The sequence below is a fragment of the Ictidomys tridecemlineatus genome, chromosome 2 (genome assembly GCF_052094955.1).
Source record: "Ictidomys tridecemlineatus isolate mIctTri1 chromosome 2, mIctTri1.hap1, whole genome shotgun sequence".
NCBI lineage: Eukaryota > Metazoa > Chordata > Mammalia > Rodentia > Sciuridae > Ictidomys > Ictidomys tridecemlineatus.
The window spans coordinates 53,081,029-53,107,526 of record NC_135478.1 but is presented as its reverse complement, the minus strand read 5'-3'; the positions used below and the strand labels follow the sequence as shown (position 1 = coordinate 53,107,526).

The following is a 26,498-nucleotide window of genomic DNA, read 5'->3' as shown; positions in this document are numbered from 1 at the left end:
ATGCACATCTAATGGAAGGTTAGACAGGTAGTGGATTTGTCCTGGTTCATCAAACAATCATCATTATTCAAATGATGCTATATGGTTTTATTTCAATTAAGCATTTAATGTTGTATATATATATATATATATATATATATATATATATATACACACACACAATGGAATATAACTGAGCAATAAAAAAGAATGACTTTATGGCATTTGCTGGTAAATGGATGGAACTGGAGGTGATCATGCTTAGTGAAATAAGGCTATCCCTCCAAAAATCAAAGGTCAAATGTTTTCTCTAATTTTTGGAAGCTAACATACAACAAGGAAGGATAGGGAGGGGAAGAATAGAAGTTCGATAGGTTAGACAAAGTGGAATGAAGGGAAGGGAGTGGAATGGGACTGGGACACAATTTGTCTGTGAAGATATATGAATTCACAGTAAATCCCACCATCGTGTACATTCACAAAAAATGGGGTCCTAATTAGAAAAGGATATATTCTATACCCATAAAATCATATCAAAATGGATTCTACTGTCATGTATAACTAAAAATAACCAATAAGAAAACAAATAAATAGCATAAAAGAAATTAAGCATTTATGACAAAAGCAAAATTTATTGTTCTCTCCCGCTCCATTACCCCAACTCACCCCCCAAAATGTTGCAGAGCTGGGCCTGACCCTGCTTGGAAGGAATTCTGAGCAAGAAATTCTGTGCATGGCCTTGCTCTGTTCTGTTCTGTAAGGATTTGTGACTGAAGTCAGTTATGTCCGGACTGCAAAAAATAAATTCATGTTAGGGTGGCATTTTTATGAGTAAATGAATTGTTGCCTCATAGTTTAGCTCAAATGGTTTCAAGCACATTCAAAATAACTGTGATTTTCTCTTCATCTCCACTTACAATATCCCTGGGTCAGAATAGGAAAGCTTCAACAAAGTGAGTTAGAAGTGAGTTCATTGCGCCAGGCATGGTGGGCCACGCGTGTGATCCCAGTGGCTCAGGAGGCTGAGGCACCAGGATTGTGAGTTCAAAGCCAGCCTCAGCAACTTAGTAAGGCCCTAAGCAACTCCGTGAGATCCTGTCTCTAAATAAAATACAAAATAAGGGCTGGGATGGGGCTCAGTGGTCAAGTGCCCCTGAGTTCGTTCCCCAGTTCCCACTACTCCCCAAAAGAAGTGAGTTCATTGCATGCTGAAGATCTGCAGCGTCCAGTACAGTAGCCAATAGCCATGGGGCCCTTGAATGCTGCCCCGTGGTCACTCTGAACTGAGATGTGTGTAATAAGGGTAAAATACACCTGATTTCCAAAACACAGCATTGAAAGTATAAAATGTCTCATAAATTTGTATAATGATCACAGGTTAGAAATGGTCCAATTTTGGACATTTTGGGTTAAATAAAGATATTAAAATTCACTTCAAATTTTCTTTTCTTTAGTTTTTTTTTTTTTTTCTTTTTTTTTTTTAGGTCGGGGTGGGGGTTTGGAGCACTTAGATTGAACCCAGGACCTCATGAGCCTTCTCCTGTTTCTTTTAATAGTTTTGAAATGTGGCTTCTAGAAAATTTAGAATTACAAATGTAATTGAACATCGGCACTCCCGGATGGAATGACTGAATTTGCTCAACACCTAACTCCTCTTTATCTGACCCCGAGTCCATGATTAGCAACCCCATTTCCATCTCACAAATATCGCAGATAGAAGCAACTCCACAAAAGCCCCATAAAAGGAAGATTTGGGAAAGCAAGGGCAATTACTATGGAGTCTGACACATGTATTCTGTGTTACCTTTGCTTCTAAGGCAGTTTATTTAGCTGGGATTTGGGTGACTTTTTAGTGGTACCTGCTAATGTCTGGCCTCTTTGGTGGAAAGTCACCATTAACTAGCCTTGCCCTGAACAAGCCCTCATGTCTCCTGTTTCTGGTTTCTTGCAGATCAGCAAACAGCAGCTGCAGACCGTCAAGGACCGCTTCCAGGCCTTCCTCAACGGGGAGACGCAGATCGTGGCCGACGAAGCCTTCATGAACGCAGTGCAGAGTTACTACGAGGTGAGAATCACCAAGCAAGCATCCCATGGCCCAGGCCGCCCAGGCCCCCGGGCGCAAGAATTCTGAGCTATTGGAGACAAGGAACCAGAGCCTCGGGATCCTGTAGGGTCATCCCTCCTGTGGCAAATGGGGTGGTGATTTGTTACAATGTTAAGGAATAATGGCATTTTGCTTTAGGGACACTGCAAGTACCAACTACTGTGGTTTTGTTGTTATTGTTGTTTTTCTGATGCTGGAGATCGAACCCAGGGCAGCTTTACCACTGAGCCACATCCCCAGCCCTTTTTTTTTGAAAAGGGATCTGGTTAAGTTGCTGAGACTAGCCTCCAACTTGAGATCCTCCTGCCTCAACCTCCCAAGTTGTTGGGATTACAGATATGTGCCACCTTGCTCAGCCAAACTACTATTTTCTAACAGTTTTTTTGTGCTGAGTGTTTTTAATAGCATTGGTAACATGCTTATGAGTTAGATCCTGCTAAATGTCTCATTTTACTGATGAAGAAACTGAGACTCAACGAAATTGAATCAGTTAGTCAAGGTCATGTAGCTGTTAAAATGTTGTAAGCTAAGACTTTCTGTCCACAGCATTTTTTTTTTTTTATAGCCTAAACCATTTGTAACGTAGCTGTGCATGATGATGCATGCCTGTAATTCCAGTGGCTCTGAATGCTGAGGCAAGAGGATTGCAAGTTCAAGGCCAGCCTCAGCAATTTAGCAAGGCCCTAAGCAATATAACAAGACACTGTCTCAACATTTTAAGAAACTCTTTTTCTAAAACATAATTGGAAAACAAATTAAAAATTGGAAAAAAAAATCTGGGAATATAGCTCAGTGGTAAAGCACCCCAGACTCAATTTGATTCCTAGAACCACAAAAGAAAAGAAAAAAATAAAAAAGAAAAAGAAGAAAGAAGAAAGAAAAATATAAAACATGAAAAAAATAAAAGGGGTAATTGTGCCTCCCAAGGATGGTGGCTTAACAATCTCCCTTGTGTTTTTTATTAAAATGCTGCCATATGATGGTTACTTCCTAGAGATGTTTTCTGTCCAAACTGCAGTACTTATCTGAAGAAAAACATATCTCTCCTGAGTATGTATCTCAGATTTATTTTCACCACTGGGTCTCCAAGGTTTATTTATCAATATATGAGATTTGCAAAGAAAAAAAAATTCAAGTTTTTTGTTTTTGGTAGCAGGGATTGAACCTCGGGGTGCTTACCCACTGAGCCCCATCCTCAGCCCTATTTTATATTTTATTTAGAGACAGGGTCTCACTGAGTTGCTTAGGGCTTGCTAAGTTGCTGAGGCTGGCTTTGAACTCGTGATCCTCCTGCCTCAACCTCCTAAACCACTGGGATTACAGATGTGTGCTACCATGCCCGCTCCACCAGTAATTTTAAGTTTTATAAGTATTCTTTCTCAATGTGGATATTATCTGTCTTTGTCCATCATTAAAGAAATAGGCATGCCATTTGCTCGAAAATGAATGGAACTCGAGAGCATTATGTTAAGCAAAATAAGCCAAACTCAGAAAGTGAAGGGTTGTATGCTTTCTTATGGAAGATAGAGAGGGAAAAGGGGGGGGGGATGGCAGGGGGGTGGTCTTATGAAAATGAAGTGGTCTAGCAGAGCAGAAGAAGGAGAGTAAGAGGAAGGAAAGGGGAGGTCCTGGGAAATGAAATCCACCCATTTGTATTGTTGTATTGTGTGCATGCACAAACATGTAACAATGCACCCCACCTACTATTATGTAAAACTATAAAGCACCAATTAAAAAAATTATAAAGCACCAATTTTTTTAAAAAAGTTTTTTTAAAAAAGAAGCAGACATACCCTACCTTCCCGTTGGCAATGTTTTCCTGACATGCATATTTTCAGAAATGACTACGTAGACCTTAAAAGACATTTTACTTTATGTCCTAATCTATGTTAATGTGAACCAGATAAATATTATCTGTATTTGGAATGCTATGTCCCAGATTTCTTATCCACCCTCAAGGCTAGATTGAAACCATTAGATTCTAACTCCTAAACGCCAAAAGCTGATGGCATCCTGCCATGTGCAATTCAAAATAATAATAATTGTGAAACAAGTGTACTAAAATCCGACACCATCGGATCCTTGCCCCAACAGGATTGCTTCATTAATTTTCTTCTTCCTTCCCTCCCTCCAGCTCTCCTTCCTTCCATTATTAGACAGAAAATTATTTCAGAACAAATATGTTGGAGCTCCTGCCCCTCAGATGCTCTAAGCACACCATCAATCTTCCCATTGGCCAATTCAATCCACAATTGCTTTCAATATGGTAATTGATTGACATCTTAGTTGAGAGATCCTGATCTGGTAAAACTCTCCTCACTGATTGAAGTATTTGATTCCTTCTTTCATGGCAAGACTGGAGCATGATTGCAGTAGATCTTGTGAAAGTATCAGCTGGTTTGCTGAGTAGCATTTAACAGTAAACAACCTTTATTTCTGGATATTTGTTGGTTCCAACCACAGACTCGTTTTACACAATATTTCCTTGATAGGATTTCTATATGAAGCTGTTTTAAAAGTTGAGATTATTTTTAGCCAGGTGCAGTGGCACACGCCTATGATCCCAGCAGCTCAGGAGGCTGAGGCAGGAGGATCTTGAATTCAAAGCCAGCCTCCTCAAAAGCAAGGCGCTAAGCAACTCAGTGAGACCCTGTCTGTAAATAAAATACAAAATAGAGCTGGGGATGTGGCTCAGTGGTTAAGTGCCCCTGAGTTCAATCCCTGGTGCCAAAAAAGAAAAAGAAAAAGAAAAAAAAGTTGAGGTCATTTTTATACTTGTGCAAATTTAAATCTTTTTTTTTTTTTAACTTTTGCAATTAGCATCCATTATTGTCAGTGAGCATTGGTCTTGCTGTTTTATCTGATGTCATGCAATTTTTCAGTTGAATTTCATGGAGAGTAGAAATGGAATTTGGAATCATAATGATGTATGGCAGGGACTAACTTGAGTATATCTAACCGAAGATTGTGTCTAGAAAATGCCTGGTAATGAAATTAATTTCTCCCTCTTTTTCAAGTTCTGAAAGCCAGTGGGAGAGAAATGTGAGAACCCTTGTCAGAACAGACCCTTATCAGTGGTTCCATGTTTAGACTCATTCACTGGAGTTTATAAATTTGTAGATTGCACATCTTAATTAGGGAGCTCATTTGACTAATGACACAAATTAAAAGAAAGTGCCATTTCTGTTAATTAAATTTGAAAATTAATAGTCGTCACCAGGCTAATGAGTCTCTGGGAATTGTCATGATATCTAAAGTGATCCCGATATTTTCTTTTACAGTGTCTGGTCTATTTGAAAGAGCTTCTTTTGGGTCTCGTGAGAATGCAGGCCAACAAGAAATTACTGAATGTTTAATGTTAGGATTTGAGTAACATAGGAGAGAACGTGGGGGCATTAATGATCTAACTGCTGTCTTCATTAGTAAAGCTTTGGAGAGTCTCAGATTCACTTTTCTCAAGAAGTCTGATCCTCTGAAGCAGAGGTCCTCAGTCCAGGGATCAGGATTAATACTTAGCCTAGCTGAGCTCCAGATCCATCATCCCTCCCTCTCTCAGTCTCCAATCACTCCTGGGCTGTGGGAAAGCTAGTACCTTCCCCACCTGACTCGGGGGGCGGGGGGGGGGGGCTGGTGTATCCCCAGTAAGCCTTTTGGACTAGGATTCTTTGAATTCCAATTCCCACCTCAAATTGGCTTTAGCTTTAGGCTAAAGAGATATTTGCTCAAATAACTGAACGGGCCAGAAGTAGGCCCAGCTTTAGCCACTCAGAGCCAGAGACTCCAGATTGGCCAGTAGGCCAGCAAGATGGGCATCTTCATTCATTTCTTTTTTTTTTTTTTTTTTGTACCAGGGATTGAACTCAGGGCACTTAACCACTGAGCCACATCCACAGCCCTTTTTAATTTTTTTTTTTTTTTAATTTACAGACAGGGTCTCACTGAGTTGCTTAGGGCCTCGCTTTTGCTGAGGCTGGCTTTGAACTCTGGATCCTCCTGCCTCAGCCTCCCGAGCCACTGGGATTACAGGCTCCAAGCCCTGCCCTTCCCCCGCCCTACTTTTCACATGAGTCCGCTCTCATGTGAACTTCACTCTTGAGCAGGTACTCTCCATGGAGAAGACACTAGACCCTTCTACCAGCTTTGCAACCCCAGGGGTGAAGAGAACACCTCTTTGCTGAGAGTCCCAGCAAAGACCAAGGGAGATTTCCTAGAATAGCCATGGTCAACTGTACCTTCCTGAGTCAATCACAATGGATGGAGGAGAAATAGCCCAGGGGAAAGGCTCAAGATGGTACCACCTCTGGAGCCTGAAGTCAGACTTGGCCTGCTGCAGTCACAGTGACACACCATGGTTTCTGAATAAGAAATTAGGGTGTTTGATGCTGGAAGAGGGTGAATGTATGCTCCAAAGATGGGATCAGCCGACATTCTCCTTCCAAATGGACTCTTCCTCCCTCCCTTTCTCCCTCCCTCTCTCTCATCATTCACTCCATCTTACCATACCACGTTTGCATACCAGTTTACCAACATCACTGATGGTTAAATATATATATCAACTTTTTCTTTAAAACTTTTGAGATGATTGTCCTAGGAAAGCTCAGTTTAGGCCTTAGAATTGTTTGGCGAGGGCAATGATTTATCAACCTGCTAAAGAAATCCAGAGCCATTTTTCAGAAATAAAAGGAGTGGGGAGACACTGTTCTTTTCTACAACTGGGCCCATCCAACTGGGTCTGAACCAAGTTGACCACCATTAAAGCTAGCTCCTATGGCCTAGGGCCTAAGCTGGAAGGTGAGGTTGAGGTTCCCATGTCTCTCAAGAGTATAGGAGTTACTTTGTCCTTTCCTGGTGGCCCTGATGGTCTGAGCGGATTATGCAGAACAGCAGAATAAGCCTTTAAGCTGTTTGTTTATGGCGTGAGGGCGGAGGGCTGGAGTGCATGCTCTGAAATATGACTCGCAAGGCAACTCCATCCTGTCCCCACACCCACAGTCCTGAGATGGGGCATCAGAGGGGCCACTATACCCTTCTGGACTCTCAGCTCCTTTAAGATAAACATCTTGGCCAGGTGCAGTGGTGCACACCTGTCATCCCAGCAGCTCCAGAGGCTGGGGAAAGAGGATCAAGTTCAAGGCCAGCCTCAGCAATTTAGTGAGCCCTAAGCAACCTGGTGAGACCCTGTCTCTAAATAAGATATAAAAAAGTGCTAAGGATGTGGCTCAGTGGTTGAGCACCCCTGGGTTCAATCCCCAATACAAGAAAAAAAAATAGAATTGATCACTGTGACCCAAGCACTCTAATTGGCAGCAGGACTCTGTGTCCATATCTACACAGACTCAAAATATGCCTTCACCACTCTTCATGTGATGGGGCAGCTGGAGGAATTATCAGGAAGCAGGTTTATTTAAGCTGCAGTGGTCCAGAGGGACTAATGCCTAAAAATCCCTGGACCCTGAGCTGGAAATTCTTTGAAATTTACACCCAGTTTGTGGGGGTGGTTTACATAAAGGTAGTTACATGGCAGGTAACATTGTAAAACCAATTCTAAGGCTAAGGTTTCCCAAGTTTTTACCAAGGAAAACAGAAATAGTAACATTAGTACAATGAGCTCTCTTTGTTTGCTTTGGTACCAGGGACGGAACCCAGGGGCACTGGATCACTGAGCCACATCCTTAAGCCTATTTTGTATTTTATTTAGAGACAGGGTCTCACCTGGTTGCTTAGCGCCTTGCTTTTGCTGAGACTGGTTTTGAACTTGAAATCCTCCTGCCTCAGCCTCCCAAGCTGCTGGAATTATAGGTGTGTGCCACTGTTCCCGGCAACAATAAGCTTCAAACCGCATTGAGCTCTCTGGTGTGCATAAATGGTATGTGTATATATGTCTGTGTGGGTTTGCATATCTACATATGCACATGTCCTAGAAAGTTGCATTATTGCTACATTAAGGTTAGAGGGGGAGAAAGGTGGCACGGTACCATGTGCTAAATGTCATACAGATGCATGTATTTCTTTTCATGTGCTACCTAGCAATAATAGAAGAGAAATCAAACTTAATCAGGCCACTGCCTGCTTTAGGGACCTGGGCAGGAGCAAGGGAGGTGCAAGGAGGAGACAGGGAGAAAGTCTCAAGAGACAAAAGGGAGATGGTTTGCTCCTGGCCTATTTCCACCCACCACCTGGTCATGGCCCCAAGTCTGCTAATGAAATCCGGCCCAGGACCCTTTACCTTTTGGTGGGGAATATCTTTAAACCCAGGAGGTGTCAAGTTTTCAATCCTGCAAGCATTTCAATGAAATTGACACACGTGCATGAATATGGGTTAGAATTCATAATATAAAATCATTATATAATTTATTATCATAATATTATCAACGACATCATTGCTGCTAATGAACAACATCGCTAATCCCTCACCTCTTACTTTTCCCAAAAGAATAGAACTCTATAAACAAAGATCTATTTAAAAGTTATCATAAGTGTTCTATTTTTTGCTTAATTTAAGTTTTTAGGAGTCCCATAAATGAGATCATGAGACATATGGGTTAAGATTAAAAAGTGCATTTTATTTTAGAAATTAACAGGCACTCAGCCTCAAAGAAAGCAAATTTTTGTATTTTTTTTCTTTTAATTAGAGAGTGGTATTTTAAAAGATGATAAAAGTAAGGGATACCAGCTATAAAATAATTAGAGAATGTAGGGAAAAAATCTCTGAATTTAAATGGTTAAAATATTTATAATCCTAGACAACCATGCTTAAATTTTTTATATATCTTTCCAGGTATTTGAGCATAAAGGTAACTATTAGACTCCCATTATAAACTGGGACATCATAGCAAAATGTTAATGCCCATCTCTCTTATTTAGAGAAAGTTGTTTTGATCTCCTTCCTATACAAAAGTCAAATATTTGACATATTATCACTAGTAAAATGCCATATGTGTGTGGTTCTCAATCCAGGATCATGCTCTTATCCCCAGCCTCATCTCAGAAGGCTCTGACTTAAAAGTATATATTAGATAACTTGAGATACCAGTTATATATATGTGTGTATATAATTTTCATGGCTGCATATTTCTATTAAAATAACTATAACTTTTAGTCACATTCTGACCCTGTCATGGGCAATGTACTAATGAAATGGAGGCATGATCTCATTGGATGCTTATCAGAATCCTACAGTTAAAGTTTGTTCTGATCCTCATTTTACTTTTTATTTATTTATTTAGGTACCAGGATTGAACCCAGGAGTATATAACCATTGAGCCACAACCTAGCCCTTTATATTTCTTTTTTTTTTTTTAATTTTGAGACAAGGTTTTGCTAAGTTGTTTAGGGCCTTGCTGAGTTGCTGGGGCTGGCCTCAAACTTGAGATCCTCCTGCCTCAGCCTCCTGAGCCCCTGCGATTACAGGTGTGTGCCCCACCATACCCAGCCTATGATCCCCACTTTAATGGGAAGGAAACGAAAACCAAGGACAATTACTGCTCAGGTGACAACGCTAGGAGGCAGAAGAGCCCAGATTTGAACCCACGTGGTGTGATCCCAGAGCCCCCTGCCCTTCAACACAATGTCGGCCCCATGCCCTTAATGAACGGCGACTGTGTTTTGCTGGTTGGCGTCTGGGGTTTTCTGAACCTCATTGCCTCTTTCTTATCTGGGTTGGAATGATAAACTTGTTCAAGGCAGGAAAGAATCTGCCCTGGCTTCTCAGCCTGTCAGCAAGTCATGGGAGCTGGACCAGCCTCACGGTGTACCAGAGCCACTGGGAGCCGGTGTGTTCCTGTGTTTCCAAACCGACTTTGGTGGCTAGGCTGTGGGGGGGCGGGGAGGGCTGATGAAGGGGCCACTCTTCTGAATTGACTGCCCTTGGCAGCCCCAGATTTCTTTATCTCCCATCTCTCGTGATGACCTGTCTGGGGGTTGGCAGAAGAGTAGAGGGGGTTTATGGATGGGCTGCCAGGAGTGGCACCTGAGGTTAAAGTCCCATGTCACAGCCACTAAACCACACACACACATACACACACACACACACACACACACACACACACAGCTCCAGTGGTTGTTGCAGACGCCCAAGCACATCTGTCCCCTGTGTGGGGGTCACAGGGAGGCTGGCTCAGGCCCCACTTGCCTTTTGACGGACAGAGAGGCCAAGGCAGGTGATGAGCCTGGGGAAATCGACTTCCTGCTGTCTGTCCCCTTCTCTCCCGGTTGCTGTCTGGCCTCCTTTGGGCACTTCACCTTCCCCTGTCCCCTCAGACTTCAGCTTCCTTTGTCACCCTGTTGACAAAGCTCACTGCCCCTGTCTGGGTCCCGGAGGTCACATCTCCTTCCACTTTTCAAAGCCCTCTCAGTGTGATCCTTGGCCAGGGAGGAGGGGTGATGAGCCTGCAGTGAGGGGCAGGAGAATGAGGTTGATGGAGGTGAAATGACCTCTAGGCCACCACGCGTGGGTCGACAAACATGTGCTGTGTGGCTGCTGGGCACCAAGGGAGTGACTGTGAAGCAGGGAACGTGGTGTCTGGGATTCAGGCTCCCCAGGCAGTTATGGACACCAGCTGGGACTAGAGTGTCAACATCCTATCCCTTAACTCCTTGTTATCAGGTCCCTGGGGAAAAAAAAAATCTAGTCTCACTAACTTGTTTTGGAAGACCCATAGAGCCAGGTGCAGTAGCACACACCTGTAATCCCTCCCAGTGGCTCCGGAGGCTGAGGCAGGAGGATCATGAGTTCAAAGCCAGCCTCAGCAACTTATCAAGGCCCTAAGCAACTCAGTGAAACCCTGTCTCTACATAGAAAACATTCACCCTTTGGTTTGTTGGGATTGGCTTATTTCACTTAGCATGATATTCTCCAACTCCATCTATTTACCAGCAAATACCATCATTTCATTCTTTTTTAAAGGCTGAGTAATATTCCATTATGTATATATACAACATTTTCTTTATCCATTTACCTGTTGAAGGGCACCTAGGCTAATTCCATAGTTTAACTCTTGTTAATTGATCTGCTATAAACATTGATTTGGCTGTGTCACTGTAGTATGCTGATCTGAAGTCCTTTGGGTATAAACCAAAGAGAAGGACAGCTGGGTCCAATGGTGGTTCCATTCCCAGTTCCTGCGGAATCTCCATCCTGCTTTCCAGAGTGGTTATACCAATTTGCAGTCCCAGCAGCAGTGTCCTTACAATGCAGGCTATTACCCCGATGCCTGTCTTACCCAGCAAGCTAGGGCCAGAGCTGGCATGGGACCAGGTTTAAAGTGCCTGTCACAAGGATACACCGCCTTTCCAGAGACTTCTTTATGTGCCTCAGAACTTTGGTCTTCTTTGAGGTCTAGGCCTGTAGCTGAGGCTCACAATAGGTTAGACAGAGAAACCATCTGCACGTAGCATTCCAGGTTTTCGGGGGTGAGTTATTTAGCTCATTAAGGCTCCTCCGCCCTGAGCAGTCATCTGGAACTTTTCCTCTGTGATTGATTTTCAAAGGACCTCCAAGGTCTCAACCAAGTCCCAGTGTCCAGGAAGTGGGGAGCGGGCCCCTCACTATGCCGTGAGGAAGCCCTCAGCCCCCCTTCCTAAACTAATTACTTCATGCCGTCAGCAATAAACACAAGTCACCTTTGGGACATCTCCCCACCCAAAGAAAGTGTTGCAATAAAGCCTGAGGCATCCTGATGCCCTCCAAGTGCCTCCAGGCAACACACCTCCCTCCCGGCCAGCCAGGGCGCTTCCCCCAGCCGCACAGAGGAACATCCCACAGACATTTGCTCTGCCTTTCCAGGGATCTTTATGCACCTTACGAAGTGTGACCAGGACACAGCTCAGTAGTGCCTGTTGTTCCCTCTCTGAATATGAGCCTTGTATTACATCCCAGAACCATGTAGCTCTGTCACCTTGGAGTGGTGGGTAGTGGACCGAAAGCAAGAAGCTCCTAATAGGTGGCATGAAGCCAGAACTCAGGCACAGCAGCCAAACCATTAAGGGAGGGTCCCACCGGGCGGAACAGCCCCAGAGGGAAGGAATCAGGTTGCAGTAAAAAGACCAGATGTTGCTTGGTATGATGGCCCAAGCCTGCAATCCCAACAGCTAGGGAGGCTGAGGCAGGAGGATCCTGAGTTCAAAGCCAGCCTCAGCAACAGGGAGGCCCAAAGCAACTCTATTTACCAGCAAATACCATCATTTCATTCTTTTTTAAAGGCTGAGTAATATTCCATTATGTATATATACAACATTTTCTTTATCCATTTACCTGTTGAAGGGCACCTAGGCTAATTCCATAGTTTAACTCTTGTTAATTGATCTGCTATAAACATTGATTTGGCTGTGTCACTGTAGTATGCTGATCTGAAGTCCTTTGGGTATAAACCAAAGAGAAGGACAGCTGGGTCCAATGGTGGTTCCCCTCTCAAGTAAAATACAAAATAGGGCTGGGGATGTGGCTCAGTGGTCGAGTGCCCCTGAGTTCAATCCCCAGCAACCCCTGCCACCCAGAAAGAGACCAGACCAGATATTGGTCATCAGACAGTTTTGGTAACCAAGAAGGATTCCTCTCCCCTGTCTTGGTTTTTCTATCTACAAAGCAGACAGAACAGAGCACCACAGTTCACTGCTAATTTTCTAAGGGTCAGGTGCTGTACTAGAGGCAATAGTTATTGTGGGGAACAAGGACACACCATCGCCTGGTATAGCGGCTCACACCTGTGACCCCAATGAGTCGGGAGGCCAGCCGGAGAATTGCACTTTCAGAGCCAGCCTCAGCAACTTAGTGAGACCCTAAGCCACTTTGACCCTGTCCCAAAATCAAAATATAAAAAGGACTGGAGATGTGGCTCAGTGGTAGAGTACTGCTGGGTTTAATCTCCAGTATAAATAAATAAATAGGAAAAAAAAAAAGAACCTAGTCCTGCCTGTCTGGAGCTTACATTCAGGAAGGTAATAAAAAATTAAATATACGATTATCTAATACTTATTTAATTCCACTTATGACGAGCATCATCAATCCAGGGAATAAAATAAGTTGCAAATACAAGCTACCAAGAGCTCTGTCCACACATCATGCCAGCTACTTTACCTTATAATGATCATAACAACTTATGTGGCATTTAGTGAGTCAGGCACTGTTTTAAGTACACTTCATTGAATCCTCATTTTAAAAGACCTGTCTATATAGGGACCATTACCCCCATCGTATAGAAAAGAACACTGAAGTACTAAGAGGTTAACTTACCAAAATTCACACTGCCACTAAGTAGCAGAGAAAGAACCCCAGGGGCCTGAGCAGAGACCTGCTGCCTCTTGTAATATTGTCGCCTGCAATCCTTGCTACACCTGGGAGGGACTGTCCTCTCTCTATCCGGGGTTTTGCTTTCTGCAAAGTAGTCAAGTACAATCTAAAAATATTAAATTGAAAAATTCCAGAAATGATCAACTTATAAGTTTTAAGTAACTTTTATGACAATGCATTGTTATAACTGTTCTAGTTTATTATTGGTATTATTGCTAATCCCTTATTAGGTCTGATGAACAAATGAAGCTCTATCATAGTTATATAGGTATAGGGGAAAAACATGGTATATAGAGAGTTTAGTATTATTCGTGGCTTTAGGCACCCACTGGGGTCCTTGAAAGATATCACTTTCAGTTGGGCACGGTAGCACACAGCTGTAACCACAGGGACTCAGGAGGCTGAGGCAGGAGGATCATGAGTTGGAAGCCAGCCTTAGCTAAATAGCAAGGCCCTAAGCAACTCAGTGAGACCCTGTCTCCAGATAAAATACAAACTAGGGCTGGGGATGGGGCTCAGTGGTCAAACGCCCCTGGTACCCTGCACCCCCCAAAAAAATAGCCCTTTCATATAAGGGGAGACTGCGGTACTACTGCTACTTTCATTTTGCAAATATGGACACAAAAGCCAAATGTGTGACTTGGCTGAGTTTGCGCAGGGAGGAGGTGGTGGGGCTGGGTGTGACCACACTGCTGCCTTCCGTGGGACACTTGAGAGACGGCCCCATGTCCACCCCAAGGGACCAGCACCTCCAGGGCTCACTCTCTTTGCTGGCCCTTTTCTTCCTCAGGTGTTCCTGAAGAGCGACCGTGTGGCCCGCATGGTGCAGAGTGGAGGCTGCTCGGCCAACGACTCCCGGGAGGTCTTCAAGAAGCACATCGAGAAGAGGGTGCGCAGCCTGCCCGAGATCGACGGCCTCAGCAAGGAGACCGTGCTCAGCTCCTGGATGGCCAAGTTTGATGCCATCTACCGTGGGGAAGAGGACCCCAGGAAACAGCAGGCCCGGATGACGGCCAGCGCGGCCTCCGAGCTGATTCTGAGCAAGGAGCAACTCTACGAGATGTTCCAGAACATTCTTGGGATCAAGAAGTTCGAACATCAGCTCCTGTACAATGCCTGTCAGGTAAGATGTCTCTCACCTGGGCCCAGAGCCATCGGGTCAGCAGGGCTGTGGTATGATTTTCGTGGGCTGCCTCCGGATCAGAGGACATTAAAATTTGGGCTGTCTGGGGCACATCAGTAGAGCATTGCCTAGCACATGTGAGGCCCTGGGTTCGATCCTCAGCACCACATAAAAATAAAAAAAAAAATAAAATAAAGGTATTGTGTCCGACTACAACTGAAAAATAAGTATTTTTTTAAAAAAGAAAACATTAAAATTATATTGTATGTCTATATTAGTATAACACTGTATAATAGAGAGTAGATTATATTCATAGATCTTTTTTATTAACAACTTACTCTTAATAGGCTTTAATTCCATTTGGATATAATTATACAAGCATGGAATAGATCTTATTCTAATTAGATCCCCATGCTAATGCATGTCCATGTAGATTTTTTTTCTGATTTTTTTTTTGTCATTTTGTAATAAACTGAAATATTTTTTCTGAGCTGCTAGAAGTCTCACGGGCCCTAAGATTGAGCTCATGGTGTTGAGGGGGAAAATTCGTCCTATGAGTAACATATGCTTTTCGTGTGTCAAAAAATGTCAAAAATCAAAATGATGACTCTTTTAAAAGATAGTTCTGCCTATAAAATAGGGGGTGTCATCAGTTGAGTTCACACTTCCTCCGCTGGGGAAATGTAACACCTGGTCATCCAGGGTGATTATTTAAAATAGAAAGCTTGTGCAGTTCTGGGTTTCATCATGGCTCTGTGTCAATCACAGCATGAGTTTCTGGGTGTGACCAAGTGGGAGAGCAGAGGCTTTACTTGATCCCACCCTAAAACAGGCCTATATTTCCTCTGGGTGGAGGGTTGGGAAGCAAAATGTCCTAGATCTTAATTTCCTGCATGATCTTACCACGATATCCATTCATTCAACAAACACTTATTTTGTCTTCTTTGCAAGACTTTGAACATTTTAGTACATTTCACTGTGGAACATTTTTAAATGGACATTCCTGGCCTTTAACTCTAGAGATTCTTATTCTGCAAACCAGAGTGGGGTCCAGGAATCCACATTTGAAAGTAAAGGCTTATTCCCATTCCCTTCTAAGAACTCTTGGCAAAACAGTTGGCTCTGATTTCCCTGGGCCACTGCAATTCCCCACCGCAGGGTAAATTAGGGCACTTAAGGGTGTTAGCAAGACTTGCTCTTTGCTCAGAGTCAGTCAGAGCTAGGGAAACCCTAGCCTGACCTCTTGTTAGCTTTGTGGCCTTGGGGTTTAGCTAACTTCCCTACATGAGTCTGCATTTATAATCAATTAAATATTGATTTAGCCATATAGGAGAACATGTTTAATCCAATAAAAGAGTTGTTGAAGAATCAAGCATCCATGTGGGAAATTTTTCATTGGATACTAATAATCGGAAAAACTATCTGGCTATGCAACAGAATATGCAGATATAGCCCCATTTTTATGGAGGGAAATAAAGAATAGAAAAAGTACCAGATGGGCAGAAACGAAAATGTGGACTGGGTTTATCTTAACGGGGTGGTATTGTGGCTGATTTTTATGATTTTCGCTTGTGCTGTCTCACATTTTTTTCTACCTTAAACTTGTGGTTATTTTGAAAATGGAAGTACATACTAAAAATCTCTACAGAGAAACAATCAAAAACAATGGGATAAGGAAAAAATAATCTTCTGAATGGTTTTTTAGACTTTGACTATCAACATCCTACCTGTGTGATTTTTGCCATTTCTGAGTACCATCTGTATAATCACTGACTTTTTTTTTTTAATACCAGGAATTGAACCCAAGGGTGCTTAAACACAGAGACATATATCCCAAGCCCCTTTTATATTTTATTTAGAGATGGGGTCTCACTGAGTTGCTTAGGTCCTCACTAAGTTGCTGAGGATGGTTTTGAATTTGTGATCCCACCTGCCTCAGCCTCTTAAGCCTCTGGGATTACAGGTCTGGTGTATGATCACTGAATATTTTGTGTTCAGTCAATGGCCAACTCACTTTTTAACCTGTCTGTATCTTAAGAAGTAATGCATGTAAAATCACAGCTTTGATACACTCATCTCTCTCTCTCTCTCTCTCTCTCTCTCTCTCTCTCTCTCTCTTTAAAATATGCATTAAAACGAAACAGAACTATTGAAGTCGAAGCTGTTCATTAGTTGGTCCTCTTAGATCATCTCACAGTATCAGTGATGTGCAGCCAGTGCCCTGTGTATACAAGTTGGTGGGGCAGAGCTCTCTGCTGCTGTGTCCCAAAATATCCCCATGCTGATCAGAGCAGCTCTCAAATGAAGTCTGCACAACCAGACAGCAGAGCATAGGTCTAATTTACCTCCCTTCTCTTCCCTCGGGGGCAGCCCATACATGGACAGGCAAGGGAACCTACTGAAGGTCTCACATCCTTTAATCAGATATCAGAAATTAGAAATTCACTGGCCTGCTTTCTCCCAGACTTCCCTCAGATCTGCCAGACCTCTGTCAACTCACATGAGCAAGAATCAGAAAAATGACACCCTATGGCTTTCCTCCTCACCCTGCCTCCTCAATGATTTCTTAGTTTTGTATTTTCTGCTCTTCCATGCTCCCCCCCCCCGACTTCCTTACAAGACAAAGCAATTCCTAGGCACTTCCAAAAAATATGCACGAAGTGTTCCTTTTATGCATGTCGTATCTGAGGGGAAGAAGCTGTAATCTCATTTCTGCTGCTGCTTTGGAAAGTTCCCACCATCTCTCTTTACGGGGACCTGCCAGTGGCTGCCATTTTCATCTCAAGTGAGAAATGACACCTATCAAAGAGCGATTACATCAGTTACACATCCGTTGTCTGTCGGAACGTGAATTGTGTCCATCAAAACATGAAAGCAAGAGGCCTTAATAAATGTCTCCCTGTTTGCACGTGGAATTTTTTTTTAAGTCGATTTTCTTTAAGAATGTATGGATCACTCTTCCAGAACAAGTTGCTCACGTTCAACATACTATCCAATGCAAAATAATTGACAACTCATTAGAAAATCAGTGTTGTTTTTATTTTTCATAGGCCTTTGGGAAGAAGCAGTTAATTATGGAGCTCTTTGAGCATTTAAGCTGTATGCTAAAGCTAACTCAGAAAAAAAACATAAAGGTTATCTGTTGGAGATGGATTGCATCATCTGAAAAATCAGACTAAGGCAATGCTGTGTTCCATCTTCACGAAATGCAAAGCTCATGCTGATGATAATAATGGTGTGATGTTTAAAAGTCTCCCTAAGATGCCCCACCCCTCCCAGTCCTCTTAAGTGACCTTCAAATTTGCTTTTGGTTGGATACCGTGTTTCTGCAATCTGCTTGCTATCTTCTCCTTCCTATTCCTCTGCTAAGGACACAAGTCATCTTTAATTGCCTCTTTCTGAAATATATGGGCATTTCCCTTGGAAAAACACCTTGGAGGTGCACTTCGGGAAGAGACCAGCATAGATGGTCACATTTTTAAATGCAAATAAATACTTCTTGGCAGAGTCAGTTAGCTGATGCTAAAGGGTGGTAAATGAGCGGGGCCTAAAGAAAATCATTTGGGTTCTACTGATCACACTCTTAGCTCCAGGGACCGTCAGCTGGAGTCCACTAGCTTTCTCTGTGACCACCACTCATGCCCAATGGCCAGCAGAAATGACATTCATGTTCTGACTCTTAGGATGTGACAGTGTACTTCCCCTCTGAATCTCTAAGAGTTTTCAGATGAATCTAAAAGCCTTGACTAGACACATGGAATGTGATTTCCCTATCTATGGAACACCTTTGTGTTTTCAATATTGAATTTGTCATCGTTACAGAGTTGATAATTCTCTTACCATTTCATTTCCTTCCCTCCAAACCATCAACAACATCAATGCGGCCTTAGATGATGAGGTTATCTCATTACAGTACTGTCTTCCTCAGACTTGATTAGCACTTGGCAGGTTTTCAGATAGTTTATTAAGCTCTAAAGAGAAACTTCAAGTCATAGGCTTTCAGCTGTGACCCAGATTGCTGGGCGGTATCATACCTCATTATGGAGTCCTTAATCTCCGAATAAGTACGTAGCTTTTTCCTGGTTCAGAAGTTCCCAAAAGATCTGCTAGCTAAAAATTTGCTTCTTGGGACAAACTCTATTTTTTAATCACTTTTCTTGGCTCTAAGACAATGATATAGTCTTTGTATATGATGGAATTTCAATAAATACTTGTTGAAGACATTTTAATTTATTTTAAATATTTTTTAGTTGTAGTTGGACACAATGCCTTTATTTTTTTAATTTATTTTTTATGTGGTGCTGAGGATTGAACCCGGTGCCTCACTCATGCTAGACGAGCACTGTACTGCTGAGCCACAACCCAGCCCCTTGAAGACATATTCTAAAATCTGGGAATGGGGCTGTGGTCATGGCAGTCTAGTGTTAAACACTTATTTAGAAACACACTTTCATGAGTCATTCATTCAGCAGCTTTTTTAAGTGTTTCCTGTGCAGTTGGCATTATATAGCCAGGGACTGCTGTATGTCTGAATTTGTTCTGGAAAAGTCCACGATATGGATCCTGGCTCTCTTCTTCTTTGCCTGCCTCTTAACCTTCAGATGAATTTTTAGGTGTGGTCCTGCTTGGATTGGAGTAGCCTATTTGTTTCTGATGTATTGCTGTGTAATGAATTGCCACAAATTTAGTGGCTTTAAAGAATATCCATTTATTATCTCCCATTATTAAATATCAGTTTTTCTGGATCAAAAGTGCAGATGGGACTCAGCTGGGTTTTTGGCTCAGGGTCTCACACGACTGGGATTTAGGAGCTGCGGAGATTAGGTTTTCACATAGAAGCTCCACAGGGAGCAACACAGGTCTGAGCTCCTTCCTTGGCCCCTCATTGAATCGCAGCTATGGAATTGCTTAGATTTGGCAGCAGAGACTATAGTGGGAAATGAGGGTCAGGACACCAAGATCTGGAAGCAGCACTTTATTACTGGCACCATGGCCCAGAGGGATAATACCCAAAGCCTGAGTCCAGAGTGCAGCAGGGCTTTTGCTTTTATACATAAGCAAATTTGGGGCACATCAAGGCAAGGGAGTCGGTGCAATTCAATTGGAGGGTGCATTCTACATTCTTTATATGGGTGCTAGTTCATCAACATCCTCGGGACTCAGTTCATACAGCATAGGGACTTTCACTGCCCTAAGCCTAAAGGGGGACTGTTCTGTCCCCGTTTCTGTGTTTCCTGCTTCTGCCACTGCAGTTGTCTCTTAAGGTACCTGTCAGCCCCCGCAGGCCTCTGTGGTTAAATTTCAGTCAGCAGAGCTGCTGTGTGTGAGCGTGCAAAGCCACAGCCCGTCACCTCTTACACTGCTGAAGTTCCCATTTTGCTCTACCATGAGACAGTCTGCTTGTTCAGATCTCTGATTTCTGAACCCAGTCTTAACAGGATCACCTGGTGAAATCAGGCCACTAAGAGCATCTCCCTGTAGATTCATTTAAGTTCAAGGGATTAGGAACTTTACATCTGCAAGATCTTATGTTCATTGTTATCATGTATTACCGATTGGAATCAGGTTGTAGGTTCTGCCCATACTCAATGGAGGGTCCATAGTAGGGCACAACTCACTGGGGGTCATGCTAAGGTTGTCCATCACAGGTGCCCAGGTGACTTGCTTCTTCAGGTATCAATTTGAATGTGAACTTTTTAGGGAAACTCCCTTGTCATTCTCTTTTGTTTGTTTGCTTTCCTGAAACAGATCTCAGTTTATCACTAAGATAGCCCTTGAAACAATCTGAAATTACCTGACTTCCTTCCTTACAGTCTATCTCTTTCTCTATTTCTTTCTTTCTTTCTTATTTTGCTGATGCACATTAACGATATAGGATAATGCGCTTCATGGTGGGCTATTTGCACATGCAAACTATTTTTTTAAGAGCAGGAACCATGTCTGTTGTATTCACCACAATATTGACCAGCACTCAGTACAATGGCTGGCACAAAATAGATGCCCAATTAAATATTTACTAACTCCTTAAGTGCAGAGGCCAAGCCATTTGTGACCTCCTGGGATTAATGCACACATTGCACAAAGTTGTATGTTCCATCATTTTTTTCCTCCAGTGAGGCGAAGTATAACAGTGGAACAGGCCTGTCAGCCTGTGACCTCAATCCACCTGCCGATCACTCCTATTTTATAATGTGGATATCACTTGAGAGTCACAGTGTTCTTCCAGGGATAAACTTTCCCTCCGGGTACACTTAACTTGTCCCTTCCATCATGTGCTTGACCCAAAGGGGACAGAAATTCAATCTTGTCTTTCTTTGCAAAGTCATGCACTACCTTTTACAGTTCTTAACGACTTGAGAGACTTCCAGTTTTGAATAACTTGGCATGCCATATGAACTAATTTCAGCATTCTTCTAGTGTAAAAAGAGATCCAATTGCTTATACCACGTGAACATGTCCTGTTCAGTTAGTAGAGACAAAATTGAAGTCATCGATGATGTGAGGAGTATAGGGCCCGACAGCTCTATTTCATTTCCCAGAGCATTAATTTTCTGATGATCCCATTGTGATTTTTTTTCCTCGTTCTCTATCAGTTGTTACTAGAACACATAGCGAGATATTTCTGATGGTGCCTGCTGTTACTGAGAGACGAACAGCTGCAGAGAATTGAAATTGAAAGACAGTGGGTATCCTTCATCCGAGAAGCAGGGAATTGGGCATTTTCTCTGCAGCCTTCAAAACTGCTATAGACATTTCAGCAATTCAATCTCTTCCCTACCCTTTGTTGCCAAAAATGGAATCGTAAATATGCTTGTTTACTCAAAAATGCTTTCATATGTATTGAAGCACAGAATTGTGATCGGAGGTGTTAAAGAAGTGTCCTTTCAGAAAAGGACATTTCGGAAATAGTATTTTCTCCTTTTTCCACCTTTTGCCAAAAGAAAGCTGTTATAAGTCATCCAGCACAACCTTGCAAATAGATATATTTTACCAGCCTTCTGACATGCTTCGCCAGCCCAGACTCCCCACAGTGATGATTTAAATATCCTCTTTCTTCCAACAAGCAACCTTCCTGCTTCCTTAATAACTGAGGCCCAGAATTAGCAGAAGTTTGGGAAATACAGGGTAATATACTGGTTGAATTTTGTTGTCACCCTTTTTGTTTCGATTGTTTCTGAAAATATGAGTAATATACATTAGTTTTCTTCCTTTTGTGCTGGATTCAGTCAGTGGAAGTCGCATGATCTATGTTTTGACCTTCAACCTGAATAGTAACAGCACATCAAATATTAAGCACCTACTAGGGGCCAGGCACTAAGTCTATCAGCACACGCACACATGGACACGTTCATGTAAAATCCTCATCACAAGTCGGTAAGGTAGACATTTAACCCATGTGTTACTCAGCTTTGTATCATTGTGACCAAAATATCCGACAAGAACAATTTAGAGGAGGAAAAGTTTATTTTGGCTCCAAAGAGGTTTAGTCCATGGTGAGCTGACTCCATTACACTGGGCCCAAGGTGAGGCAGAGCATCATGGTGGATGGACATGGTAGAGGGGCACTACTCTGCTCATGGTGGCCAGCAAACAGGGAGAGGAAGTAGAAGAGGCCCACAGGGAAGATGCATCCATCCTTCCAGGACAGGCCTCCAGTGACCCACCTCCTCCAGCCACGCCCCACCTGCCTACAGTCACCACCCAGTCAGTCTGGTCATTCTAGGAGGGACTGATGAGGTTCCAGCTCTCACAATCCAATCATTTCCCCCTCCAAATATTCCTACATCAACCCAGGAGCTTTTGTGGGACACTTCATGTCCAATCATAACAATCCACATTTTAATAAAGAGGCTAAAAAGAAACTAGAGAATGAGAACAGGTAAACTCAAGACTACATGATTCCAAAGCCAATGCTTCAGCCCAACCACTGAACACAGTGAGTGGTACAGCTTTTCTACAGATACACAAGTCGTAGATCTTTTCCATAGATTGGAAAGATTTGGGAGATTAAGTAGATTTATCGATCCTATCTATCCTCTAGGAAGAGAAGTATATGTGTATCTGACTAAATCATATGAGTCTTTTTATATAGCCTGCTCAATCTTCCCACTAAAATTTATTGAAAGAAAAGAAAAGTCAGTGGAGGACCAATTTCTGTACTAACTATGATTTTAATGGATGTGTCTGTTGAATAGAGACTGGTTATATCTGATGGCTTCACTCCTTGAGGCTTTACCATATTGATATATGTATTTCCTGATTTAATATTAAACATACTTAACAAAAGATGGCTGAAGGTTAGGAAATGCTTGTCTTTTTTGCCATGTCATTGCTTATGTGATCCAGGACTGAATGACCTGAAAAATGGCTCCTTTGTGTTACACACTATACTTCTAGAAGCTGGGACCAGTGACCTCAGAATTAGTAGCTCAGTGGTAGAAAGCTTGCCTGGCAAAAATGTGAGGCCCTGGGTTCAATCTTCAGCATTGCATAAAAATAAATAAATAAAATAAATAAAGCTATTGTGTCCATCTACAACTAATAAAAAATATTTTTAAAAAGTTTTAAAAAATACAATTACTCTTCAGAGGAAAAATACCTAGAAAAGTATAAAAGAAAATTGAAATTGAAAGTTGCAAAGAATTAAACCAGGGATTAATAAATATCTTCAGCTTTGTGGAACCTATATTTTTTGTACCAACTACTTAGCATGTCACTGTAACAGAAAGCAGCCATAGATTATATAAAAAACATATGGACATGGTTGTGTTCCCATAAAACGTTATGAAAACTGGTATTTGGCAGAGTTGACCCAAGTTCTGCAGTTTGTCAACCCCTAAATTAAATAATTATCACATCATAACAGCAAAAATTATTTATTTTTCAAAAAAATTACTCTATAAATAAAAGATTTTACCTTTTCAATCCCAAAAAATGTTTTAACAAAAAACTTGGCATATGCATTCTGTAAGCATGGCTTTATTTATAATCTTGGAATTGAAGACAGAGTCCTTGTGTAACACAGAAGCCAAGTTATGTTTAGTTAGATTTTTATCATATGAGACTGTTACGGGCTATGCTTCCTACCTCCACAAATCTAGCTAAGTCCCTTTCCTGAGCATGCTGGGATAAAATAATGAATAAATTAGGACCATGCTTGGCTTATATACATTTTTAAAAGATATAAACTATCATTATTATTTTATGTTATTGCCTCTTGAACCAAGACTTGATCCATGTGTAGGGATTTACCAAGAACTGATCTGTCGAGTTTCATATGTAAAACCTTCAAAATAGTTATCATTTAACACCATCATTGGACAAAAAAATTAGATATGGAATGTCAGTGATTATAAAAAGAGACTCCAACATAAACCAATGAAAATATGTGTTAGTCAGATTTTTATTTTTATGACCAAAAGTCCTGAAAAGAACAACTTAGAAAAGTTTATTTTGGCTCATGATTTCTGAGGTTCAGTCTATGGTCGCTGACTCCAAGATGAAGCTGGATATTATGGCAAATGGGTGTGGCCGAGGAAAGCTGCTCAGTTTGTGACATCCAGGAAGCAGAGAGAGCTGAGTGCAAGGAACTAGAGATAATACAATCCCCAAGGACATGGCCTAAGTGACTTACGTCCTCCAGCCACATCCTTCCTGCCTATAGTTTCCACCCACTTACCCATTCACATTATTAATGCATCCATGGACTAATCCACTCATTAGGTGACAGCTCTCATGAGCTAATCAGTTTCACCTCTGAACATTCCTGCATTGTCTCACACGTGTGCTTTTGGGGACCCCTCATATCCAAACCATAACAAGAGGAGATAGAAATGCTGATTGCCCAGATTTGATCAGTACATATTGTGTATGTGTATTGAAGTACCACACTGTGTCCCTCCATTATGAATAATTGTTATGTGTTAATTTAAAATAAAAACTAAAGACTAAATAAAATAACCAAAGTTATAGAGCTCTGGGCTTGTATTCTAGCTCTGCTGCTTACTATACAAACATGAGTCAGTCAGCTAGCCTCACCAAGCCTCATTTTCTGCATTTGTAAAATGGGAGTCATTAACCTTATAAGGTAAATGGTGCTAGTTTTTATTTCCTGGCATCAATTAATTGAATTTCTTTATCTATTTTGATAAATATTGATATATAAGGTTGGACTGATTTTCTAATATCAGTTGTTGAAATCAAATGATCCTATTGTGCCGGGTGAAGAATTCTAGGACCCAAGGCTCTTGCCTTCAAGAGGTGAAAAATAAGGTTAAAGGAACAAATTAATATATAAGCAAAATCATCCAGAATACAAAGTCAATATGTGAAAATACAGATAAACAGTTAGAATCCACAATTCCTGTGTGAATCTAGACTCAGCAATTTCTTACATATCTAATATTTATCAGTTAACTTCCCCATAAAATAGTTGTTAGTAACCACCAGGTAGAAATGAGGTATTTAAAGAGCCTGACACATGATAGCAACTCAGTAAATAGTAGTCTGGGTTGGTGATGGTAGTTAGTAGCATTGTTAATAGAGGTGTTGGGGGTGGAGGCGGAGTGATATAAGATTCAACAGCTGAGGGCTTCTGAGATCTCGCATAATGGTGGGGTTTGATGGATCTGTGGCTGCTCCATAGAGGCACTAGTTCAGTTGGGGTTAAATGAGAAGGAGATGGTTTGGACTAAATAGAGATTATATGAGATGTTTGCTATCCTGTCTGCCCAATGATTGACTAGAGCAGAAAATAAATTCTATCGTGAAAATAATGTGGCAATTGAAATAATTGGTCTCAATTCTTCACTGTTGGGGCATTCGGTAGACTTCTTCACCTCTTGACTGGGAGCCTATCCCATTTGCTTTGTCAATGGGCTGTCAGCTGACAAAGAGCAGAGTGTTGACAATCAGGTGTGCCTCTGGTTTTGCTGGCATATCATTTTGGCAATCTTGCAAGAGAAGATCATGCCGCAGGTATTTGTTACCCCACTAGCCTGCATCTTAGTATGATACACATGGAAGAAATCTAACTGAATGTGTGGGCCAATCAGCCCACTGTCTAAAACCTACAGCCCTGTTCAGTCTAGAACTGCAGAAACACAGCTAAAACACAGATCCATGAGCATGATAATTAACATGAGTTAGTGTAATTCAGAGTTCAAGGGTGGTTTGTTATCCAGCATTATCATGGCAGTAACTGACTGATACATACAACAAATACACATTTTGAATAGCAGATTACTAGTAAGATACAGGTGCAATCATAATGGTAACAGGGGATGTTATGAATCTCTATTTATTATGGCAACCATTCTAATCCAGAATCTCCTTTTTCCTCTCATTTTCTGCCCTCAACATGAATTGTTGGCTTTTCTGAACTGTGCAGGTGTGCTTGCTTCCTGGCATCAGTGCCTACCAATATCAACTTAAAAAGGCTTGTTTTGTGAAATTGGAAGGAAGGAGAAGATAGGCTGGTTGAGGCAGACACTTGAAAACTTAAGATTGATGATTTTCCTCATTGTCTAAGAGGAACTGTGAAATCTGAATAAATTTGAGGAGTAGGCAAGTGATCAGGAAGTCTGAAATTCATATTCTTAGGGATACCTAGGAAACTTAACAGATCATTAGAAAACTGCAAAGCCCTTGCCTTTATTTGACTCTTACGACAATGTGTATCAGCTAGCTATTTCTTGGTAACAAACTACCTCGAACTCAGTGGGCTAAAACAGAAGCATTTGTTAATGCTCCTGAGGCTTCAAATGAATCTGATGGTCCTTCAGGTCTTGGTAGGGCTCACTTGTGAGATTTCTGTCAGCTCTGGGTTTGGCAGGAAGCTTTGTTCTGCTTGGGGGTGGGATTACCACAGACTGAAGCGGGATAAATTCACCTGTATGATTCCACATCCTGGGCTTCTTCCCATGGCCACCGGACAGTGTTTTACGTGAGCAGACAGAAGAGTGCAAAGGCTCTGGAAGTCTCAGTGCAAAATTGTTGTTCCTCTG

The 26,498-nt window shown here is 41.9% G+C and overlaps 1 protein-coding gene across 33 annotated transcripts in view; it reads left to right on the top strand.

Annotated features, from left to right (window-relative positions):
• Positions 1-26,498, top strand: part of Cadps (calcium dependent secretion activator) — a 479,644-nt gene that overhangs the window by 100,344 nt on the left and 352,802 nt on the right. For all 33 annotated transcript variants that reach the window (XR_013434504.1, XM_078038579.1, XM_078038583.1 and 30 more), the window contains exons 2-3: positions 1,931-2,044; positions 14,161-14,493. Coding sequence is in view for 32 of the 33 variants with exons in the window: in XM_078038579.1 (XP_077894705.1) it covers positions 1,931-2,044; positions 14,161-14,493 (447 nt within the window). In the remaining variant the exon portion in view is untranslated. The remainder of the gene's footprint in view (positions 1-1,930; positions 2,045-14,160; positions 14,494-26,498) is intronic.